At 38.5% G+C, this 10,353-nt stretch overlaps 1 protein-coding gene across 2 annotated transcripts; it reads right to left on the reverse strand.

Moving 5' to 3' along the window:
- Positions 1-73: 73 nt before the first annotated feature.
- ccnd2b (cyclin D2, b) lies at positions 74-9,752 on the reverse strand. Of its 2 annotated transcripts, none has more exons than XM_056233523.1 (5): positions 9,182-9,752; positions 7,817-8,041; positions 5,098-5,248; positions 4,106-4,254; positions 74-646 (listed from the first exon to the last, which is right to left on the reverse strand). In XM_056233523.1, exons 1-5 carry the CDS (start codon positions 9,374-9,376, stop codon positions 491-493), a joined length of 876 nt encoding a protein of 291 aa, XP_056089498.1. In that variant the 5' UTR covers positions 9,377-9,752; the 3' UTR covers positions 74-490. The 2 variants fall into 2 exon arrangements, with proteins under 2 accessions (XP_056089498.1, XP_056089497.1); XM_056233522.1 differs by having other exon boundaries at positions 5,098-5,256; positions 7,825-8,041; positions 9,182-9,751.
- Positions 9,753-10,353: the final 601 nt, after the last annotated feature.

The following is a 10,353-nucleotide window of genomic DNA, read 5'->3' on the forward strand; positions in this document are numbered from 1 at the left end:
CTAAATTACCTAGTATATAAAAAACGGCCTCTGGGAATTACTAAAGCAATACATTCTATACGATATAAGAATGTATTTATATTATAAAGCATAACATTCTTAGTAATAATGTAATATTGTCCTTATTATTATAATTATTCAATAAAATATCAATAGTATTAATAGATAAAGTTGCATATGATAGCCAATACAGATGTATGCTCTTTGTTAAGCAATATACCACATACTGCATTATTTAATCATGGTTTGAGGCCGATTCAATTTAAATTCAAGTATGTAAAACGCCACCGCCTGCAGATATGAGACGGCAGCAGCAGCTGCTTTGCTCCTTAATAAAACGTCAAGCTTGTGTTTGTATATTATGCGCATATGACCATGACGTCACAGTCACCTTATGTGGCTTTGAAATAAAACTTAAATACAGTAATACAATAATAACTGAATCATTTGTAGGCTGAGTAGGTGTGGTGGATAGGAACGGGAACTGACATCATAAATTGACATCACGGACATCTGTAGGGGTGCAGGACAGATTTTGAGATTGTGTCCCTTTGTTGTTGGCTCTGCCGTCCTGTTGTTGTTGACTTTCTTTCAGGCTGCTGGTCAGTAACTGCTCAATCTGCTCTTGACATGATTTCAGACAGTCCTAGAAGAAATAGAAGGAAAGAAGTAGAAACCAACTTAAGCACTATACCAAAGTCCTTCTCTGACTATACTAGTTTCATCCTCAAACACACTGCATGGAAAGCAATAATTTTCCCAGATAGAGTAAAGTTTCTCGTGGGAAAGCAATACCTTTGCCAAAGAACGTAAAGTTTCTCAGGGGAAAGCACATTTTTGAGAGAACGTAAAGTGTATTGGGTGAAAGCAATACTTTTGAGAGAGAACGTAAAGTTTCTCAGGTGAAAGCAATACTTTTGAGAGAGAACGTAAAGTTTCTCGGGGGAAAGCAATACTTTTGAGAGAGAACGTAAAGTTTCTCGGGTGAAAGCAATACTTTTGAGAGAGAACGTAAAGTTTCTCGGGTGAAAGCAATACTTTTGAGAGAGAACGTAAAGTTTCTCGGGGGAAAGCAATACTTTTGAGAGTGAACGTAAAGTTTCTCGGGGGAAAGCAATACTTTTGAGAGTGAACGTCAACGTAAAGTTTCTTGTGGGAAAGCAATACCTTTGCCAAAGAACGTAAAGTTTCTCAGGGGAAAACAATACTTTTGAGAGAAACTAAAGTTTCTCGGGGGAAAGCACTACTTTTGAGAGAGAACGTAAAGTTTCTTGTGGAAAAGCAATACTTTTGTGAGAGAACGTAAAGTTTCTTGGGGGAAAGCAATACTTTTGAGAGAGAACGTAAAGGTTCTAGGGGGAAAGCAAAACTTTTGTGAGAGAACCTTAAGTTTCTTGTGGAAAAGCAATAATTTTGTGAGAGAACAAAGTTTCTCGGGGGAAAGCAATACTTTTGTCAAAGAATGTAAAGTTTCTCGGAGGAAAGCAATACTTTTGAGAGAGACTGTAGTATTTCTCAGGGGAAAGCAATACTTTTGTGATGGACTGTAAAGTTTCTCAGGTGAAAACAAAACTTTTGCGAAAGAACGTAAAGTTTCTCAAGGGAAAGCATCTCTGTTATTAACTACACTGAAAAATAAAATGGTGTAGGATTTACTTTGAAAAAATTTTCACTCTTTTGTGAAAATTGATAGTAAATTGCCTGGTTTAAAAAGTGACTTCTGTGTGAATTGTGATGCCTACATCACTACACTACTGACAAGAGACAATAGTGTAGTGAAATTGAATGCCAAAATTTTGCTAATGTGACCGCACCTTAAGTTGGCAGTTCTTAGCCAAAATTAAGTTGCAAACTGGTTTAGGCTTTATGTCAATAGGCTACAAAGGACCATGTACTATCAAACAATAAGACTTTGACTTCTTGTGCCTGCCTCTTTCTGCAGTAAAGTGTGAGGTCTAATGAAATGATCCCATATCAAACTCTTGTCTTTCTCAGGATAATTAAAACCTGACAGGCTGTTCTCGCTCTAAACCGAATGAGAAGACACAACAGGCCCCATTGTCTTGACAACTACAGGCACAGGAAGGAATGGTTGCTAATGGAGGCATGTGGTGTTTTTTCCAGAACTTCAGATGGAGAAAAAAAACTTAACACATTACATTGAGGAAAGACAAAGAATGTGTTCAACCATATGAGTGTATGTGAGGAGTTTAAATGGGGCGTTCACTCTCTGGGTCTAATTCAAAAAAGTTTTACTGTGAGACTTTCAAAACAGCCTGAAGGCAAGATGTGTACGTTTCTGTAAGAGCATGAGTGAGTGTGTGCGTGTGTGTGTTTTAATCCACAGATGTGGTTGAGAGGCCTGTGTCTCGCCACAAGTATGCAGCTCTGAAAACACACCGCCATCGTTGCATTGAACACACACTAACATTCATTCATAAAATTACATTTCTCAATTTCCATACAGTCATGCATGAATGTCCTGCACACGCACATGTAGGCTATGTCCACAATTTGTCTCTCAAGAAAAATGGACTTGTCTTGAACACATTTAAAAGCGTACAGTCTTTCTCTTGAAAGACCAACATGTCCAATTTAATGTTCAATAAATGCTTTCTAGAAAAGTGGATCTCAACCTTTTTTACTCCCACTGTGCAGAATAGGCCCCCCACATATAGGATAGATATTTTCTGTTGTAATTATGACTGTCACACGCACTCAGTTTTGTTTGTTCTAAGTTTCTGTTTTCATGGACTTTCAGTTTGTTTTCATCAGTCATATGCGTTTCTTTGTCTTAGTTTCCCGCCAGTCATCAGTTGTCATGGACACTCAATTGTAAACTGTATTTGCCTTGATCTTTTGACATATAAGAGGTCTTTGTACAGTTAAAAAAAGTTTCATAGCTTAAAACGTCCTCCTCATTATAAACAAAGCATTTATTTAATCAAGCTCCAAAAACGACTCGTTTTGATATTGCAACATCACACTGGCAAATGCATTTGCCTCCACCATAGGTCCTGCCCACTGGCGTTCAGTTGCTTAACGGCTGGCACTTGTCTACACTGAATGTGAGCGTCGCGTTGCGTCAAAAGCAAATAGAAACCATTACAATTACTGTCGCTGTCTACACTGGATACAGTATACAGTTACTCACGCACTCCATGCGCTTGAGTCTGCCAACAACAGGACAAGTGGAAGAGTAAATGAATGCATAAAGGAACGTTTGCTTTGATGCATCCAATTGCTCATTTCTGTAGAGACTTCAGAAGGAAACCAGCATCAGGAACAAGTGGATGGCTTATTTTCAATGGCATCATGGATTGCGTCTGAGGACTATAGGTTTGTTCAGAGCATTTGACTGCAGGTTGTTTTGTCAACAAGGCACAGTGTAATGGAGAGTTTGCAAAGGAACTTTTGATGAAAGATGAAGCAGATGCTTCAGAAAGATTTGGTTTGATGTGGATGATGTTTTCATCGAGTGGGTTTTGATGCTGTTTCCTATGCAATGACATTAGCCAATCATAACAGTGCCTGTTTACTGACAAAATTTAAAGGAGCCACCCCTTAAAAATGTATAATTTATGACAGATAGTCAGAATGAGGGAGGAAAATAATTGTTTTTTCCACTCCACATATGTATTTGTTTTTGTATTGTTTTTTGTTTACGGGGATAGCATACACACAGTGTTATACATTTTAACCAGTTGATGGAAAAGTATTATTAAAAGGCATTCTAAAAATCTAAATAATTTGAAATCTAATTATGTAAAAAAAAAATTACAATATAATAAATTTCAATTATGCTAAAATAACATTGCTTGAAATAAAGCTTTTAAAAAAAAGAGATGAGCTCCGAGATGTGTCCAACCCCAACTGTATTTTTCAATAGGAAATGTGTCAAAACAAAAAACGAAAAAAATGGGATCTACAGGAAGTCGTTCTGTAGTTCTGTCACAGAATGAATGGATTACTGTACAACTAAGCAAATAAACTTTAGCTTAGCCTGGGTTAAACTATATCTCAAAAGGTAATTTGCTATGTAGCATTGTAATAACTGAGATTTTGTTTAATTTCTTTTTTAGTATGAAGATGTTGGGACACTTACCACCTCAGTGTGGGTGATTTTAGCCAACAGCTCCGTCAGATTGTCCCCCCACAGATTTTGGTTGCTCTGGTTGGGCTGGAGGCCACATACTGCTGCCCCCACACATCCTGTGGCGATCATGGAGGGAGGGTACATGGTGAAGCTGTGATCTGAGGAAAAAACAAACACGTGCACATCCCGAAACATTAGTGGCCTGGTCAGTAAACTCCCTAGAACATTACTCACCTAAGAGAACCTTCAAAATAAATTCCAATGAAACAGTTCTGATTATGCAATCTGTGGTGTCTGAATCTGCATCTTACATCTGTTTTGAATTCCACACAAACCTTAACCTGACATTCACACGCTCTCCGGTTTCAGACCTGTTTTACCATCACTACCTCGCTTAAATCCTCCTGCAGCTGCGAATGGAAAATGAGGAGAGCCTTCCTTCTCCTCCCACCCCATCTTCCTCCCTCCCTTCCTTCATCTCTCAGAGGGCTTTGAGGTTCCAGGAACTACTCCCCCTCTTCCTCTGTCTTGAGATCCTGAGAACGGGCCCTCGGTTTTCAGTTGGAGAGGAAAGCCTCCTCTATTCTGTGCTGGAAGTCGTTCTTTTCATCTGCTTTGTTGGAGTTATCGTGCTGCTTTTTTCAGATGCAGAGGATGCAACAGTCATCCCTGAATAAACACTACACTCGAGTGACTGCCGCAGTTTAGCAGCTGTGCAGAAAACCAACATTCCTAACTTGAGAAAATTGTTAAACGCAACGACAAAAACATTTGTAATAGCTCAAAAAAGCTCTTCTCATGTTTGCTTGGCTCATGTTCAGGCCTCCGCCTCTTGAACAGATGCAGGGCCGCAGAAACACACCCAGTTAAATATACAACACTTTTATAGACGCAAATAACAAGGCCGAAAGCATCATAACACATTCACATCATGGATTTCTAACATGTAGATTCAGCCCATCAGTTTTTGATGAATGCTGTCAATGTCACTCAGCTCCTACCTGTTGCACAGAGGGCGATGAAGGTTTGCGCGTGTTTGCGGATCAGCGTCTGTCTGTCTTCAGGGAAGGGCAGTTTGTGCAGGATGTGTTCGATAAAATCAAGAGGGGTGATGGCAGCCAGGTTCCATTTTAATTTACTTAGAACCACCAACTCCCACTCCAACAGAGAGACAGAGAGAGGCAAAAACAGAACAAAAGATAATGAATATGATTGGCAGGATAACATACAGAGATTACATTACCCACTATACATGGATACAGGATGCAGTAGGGTTTTGGTATTATCTACGAGCAGGCCCAGATGGCTTGAGGATGGTCTTTTTCAAAATTTCGGCACAATCTGATTGCCCTTTGCTGATTCTACAGCCAATGAGACTGCTTGCTCGCTATTTACATAGTCTAGTTCAGTGCTCTGCTCAGTGTAAGCTGGTCGTGCAGAAGAACTCTATCAGAGTTCCTCTGAAACCCCCCACCTCTCCCAGCTCCACCTGCCTAGATCTGCTATATCATGTCATGCAATATATATCTACATACATATATATATATATATATATCAATGTCATGCAACATTTTGCAGCCAGAGATTCCATGTGGACCTAGTAATGTCTACACTGAATACAATTTAGTGTAGGATTTACTTTGAAAGTAAATTTCACAAATAATTACAAAGAAACGACAAAGTAATTGAATTAAACATGAAATTCAGTAGGAAGACTGAAATGGTATTTTCTTGGAAAACATACTCCAATAACCTGTTTTACTTACAACTTTGGAAAATCCCCTTTTACAATGTATATGAACTTTACTGTCATTAAGTCCAACAAGTCTGCAAATGATTACACAAACTATATGATATAAATACCATGGTTTCACTAGTTCGTCTGCCCATTCAACCTTAAAGGTTAATAGTAAACTAACTTGGCTTGCTGTCCTTGGAGGAGGCTCGAACCCGAGGCTCGGCTTGAGCTCCGAATTAAAAAAACCTATGATGCAATTGCGCGTAATAGGATAGAGGTAATTTACTGGAGGAGAGCTGCCGGAAGAATTTGTCACTGAGATGACGTGGTGTCTGCTGCTTATATAGTACGCTCGCTCATAATGATAATTGACAGGACTGAATGTTTGGGCTCCTCCCGAACCTACGTTTTGAACTTAATTTATTATGTCAGTACCATATTTATTCAGTATTCATAGTTTATTATTTCAGTACCATAGTATCAATATCTGATGCTATCACTTCTCCATTGTTTGTCAATGAAAGTGTATCTGACTAAATCAAACTCCTGACTGTCGTCTGTTTTATTGCCCCCTACTGTTTCAACTAGGCAACTGCAATCTTCTGTTGTAAGTACATGCTATACTTACTCCAGACAGAAAGATTTTAAAGTGCAAAAACATGTATTGCATTAACACACAAGGTTGTGTGCCTTAAAAAGTCTAGGTTGTGTCATTGTGTCACTCAACACATTCTCCAACTTGTGATTCTTCAAAACAGGAACACTGAGTTAAGTTGCTTTTTAAATATGGATCTTCTTGCCCAAGGGACATCATAGTTGTAAAATGAATCAGGTCATCATATAAAGCTCCACCCCTTGTCTTTGATCTCCACCACCAATGAAGGAGCATTCCATGCACACGCTCAACTTCCTTCCTCGCACGTGCCTGGCTGGCTTTGTTTCGCCCTGCTGAAGCTGCTTTCTGAGAAACTCTCAAGAGCAAAGACACGAGGGGAAAAACAGCCCAAAGTGAGAAGCTCTCCACCCTTATTGTGTGTGTGTTGATGAGTGAAGAGAGAGTGTGAAAGATTTGAAGTTAGTGAAAACTCCGCCAAGTGGGGACAGTCCCTGAAAGCGACACCAAATCACCAAGGTCAAGACTCCTACAGACACCTCCAGCTCCTTCTGGATGCTTCAGTCGGTTAATAAGAATCTGTGTTGGTACTAAAATTACCACTGCAATTTATGGCAAACCTTTTTGTTAGAACAGTTGCCTTAATTTACCTTCCTTCCTGTTCTCTCTCTCTCTCTTCCTCGGTCGATATAAACACACATAACATCCAAAAGCGATCATCAAGAGATCATCTCAATTCAGACTTTACCAGGGTTTTACCAGCTCATATGAGATTAGAATAGACTGTCTGATGGAAGTAGAACGTCTTTGCCAATCTACACTCTTAAAAATAAAGGTTCCAAAAGGGGGTTTTCACATTGATGCCATAGAAGAACCATTTTGGGTTCCCTAAAGAACCTCTCAGCTCTTAAAAGAACCATTATTTCCTTAGTGTAAAGAGCATTTTTAATAACCTAAAGAACATTTTTCCACTATCAAGAACCTTTTGTGTAATGGAAAGATTTCATGGATGTTAAGGGTTCATCATGGAACCGTAGATGCCAATAAAGAACATTGTTTTAAGAGTGTATGCATGAGAACCATTCAAAACCATTCTCACGCTCATCAGAGATCCCTCACTCCAGCCACAGAGGCCAAAATCACAAGAGCATTTCATCTTAGCTCAAACCAGAAGACTGTTCAATGTCAAAACAACCATTATGTGGCAAAGGAAGCTCTAAATTCACTAAAATTTACAATAATAAAAATATGATGAATAAGAAGCTCACAAACTAGGGCTATTTAATAAAAAAAAATATGATGTATTTAATCTGGGGTATGAATAATATAGAATTACACAACAGATGGAAGACTTCTTGCTGTCATCAACAGCTCTTACCAGCAGTTGTTGAGATGTAATAGAGTTGTCCGTGTACATGCAGAGCTTCCTGGCCGACAGCGACTGGCATGCTTTTAATTTTGAAGCCAGGAAGAGACAAACGGCCCCTAAAAGCTGCAAGAAACATTTTCTTGTAGGAACTGCAGCTAAAAACCTGTCCAGGTAGTTCATTGCCAAGGGAAAGATATCCTCTTCACATTTCTCCTCTTCACAAACCTACAGGGACACGACAGAATTAATTCACAATTTAGACTGTCTGTCAAATGCTTAGTGTGCATTGAACAACTTCTCTATTTTAAATATTGTTATACTCTTCAACCAGGCCTTTAAGTTCTTTTCATAGGCTATTCCATTTTTTAGCTTTACTATATGGAACATTATTACATTTAATGTATAGCTAGGCCTATATTTTTTTACTGTAAGTAGCCTGGCTATAAGCTATATGAATTCTACTTTATGTAATATTAGGTTCGTAGCCTACAATTTGCAACTACAATATGTTCCTAGTACTGTAACTCTTTTGATGAGAAAGAGGAACTTTCCAGTGGTAAAGATCTTCATTCATTTCAAGCCGGGTGTGCTTTGAAACCAAATGACGCCCACACATGACTGCTTTGGTGATTCGTCACGGTAAAAAAAAAAGAAAAAAGAAAAAAAAGTGATCTAACACTCAGTTCCTAATGTCAATGACAGCATATAATATCACACATATATGTATCTCTCTAATTAAACTATATCGACTATTGCGTTGCATTGATGAACTGTAAAACATTTAAATCGACGATTCTCAACATGGTTGCACTTTCGCACAAGCAACTCACAGGCTGTTTAAAAAATTCGCAAAAATTACACAAATGCAAAAAAACATTGAACATGCACACGTAAATAAAGCACAGACCCTCATCTGTCCAATAAAGCATGCCTTGAAAAAACACACAAAAGCGTTCAATATTAAAATGACAAGTAAGTTAGGCTATCACGGAGTGTGGAGGGTTGAGTTGCATTTCCTGCTGATTTCTCGATCAAACTTTCCTTTCCAATATTTGCACATCGATGAATAGATTACACATATGCTATATATATATATATATATATATATATATATATATATATATATATATATATATATATATATATATACATATATAGGCTATGCTATGCATAGAGGTCTGGGCTAATGTTTTTTTTAGTTTGACTAGCCTACTTGAGAAATGTTTCTTGACTTTGACTGTCTGCCAAAGTCCAGCTAGCTACTTCAGATTCTTGCCAACATAATCTACATTACATAATACTTTTTGCATAGTCTTTACACACTCCAACCAAACACTTTCCATAAATAAACCTTTAACTACAAACCTCCAGCATCCACGTCGCGACCATCCGCCTCATAAAAGGCTGAATATCTTTCTGGACACGTTTAAAATAGGGTCCCTGCGGAACATATCTGTCCTCCACTGTTAGAAGACTTTGCAATACTCTTTCATCGCAGAAGATGTTGGGATCTCTCTGAGCTCGCATGATTGTGTCCTTTTCCAAGCAAAAAAGTTCCATGTTTGGGCTTTTCTCGGTGTTATAGGCTATCTAATATAACCACCTCACAGTGCCAGCTGCATGTGGCTGTGCCTATGCAAAAAGGACGATGGTGATCTTTAGGCATCAATAAGTCGTCTGCACTGTTAAAACGTTCACTTTTTTACATCACGGAGGCTGCAATCCCAGGCACGAGTCTTTCTTTCTGAACTACAGATGAAGCAGATCAACTCCAATGACTGAATGACCACCCAAAAGGCAATGTCGGTCCCTCCTCCTCCTCCTCAATTCACGTTGCAAAAAATGCTCATATTCTCTCCTTCCTGCCCAGACATGGCACATGCATGGCATTCTAGCCAATCTTTTATTAAACCACTACTCAACCATCTTGTGCAAACATACATTCAGTGTATTGAAACAGGTCCCGGAAGAGACAATAGTTTTTTGTTGTTTTTTTACATGCATGGCATGGCCTGCATGACACATGATGTGATTTTTTTCCTGAATATTATTTCCTCTCACGTGCTGATGCACATGTCCAACTCATTTTACTCACTCACAGCTATTTACTGGTGAATTTAATTACCCCATTTGTATATTAACTGTAAGTGTTACCATTTAATGCTCAATTTAAATGCATTGTTTGCCCATTATGCGCACTTGAAGCTTGTAATAATAGGGACAAATGGTTTCTTTAATGTCTCACAGTTCTGATTCATGCACAGTGGAAATCCCCATAAAATATAGGGCCTATACATTGACAATTTATCACTAAATTACTTACAATAATGTGCAAGAATGATAAAAAAAAATGCTGGGTTGTTTCAACCCATGTTTGGGTCAAATACAAACACATTTTTAAATTGGTTGGGTTTGTCTATATTTGACCTAAACATGGGTTGAAAAACAACCCAGTATTTTTTACAGTGTACCTGTGATAGTGAAGAGCAAAGCTATAGACACAAAAATGACACAAAGACAGGCTGTCAAAAGGGGAA

Source organism: Rhinichthys klamathensis, unplaced genomic scaffold (assembly GCF_029890125.1).
Source record: "Rhinichthys klamathensis goyatoka isolate OS25496 unplaced genomic scaffold, OSU_Roscu_1.1 h1tg000370l_1, whole genome shotgun sequence".
Classification (NCBI taxonomy): domain Eukaryota; kingdom Metazoa; phylum Chordata; class Actinopteri; order Cypriniformes; family Leuciscidae; genus Rhinichthys; species Rhinichthys klamathensis.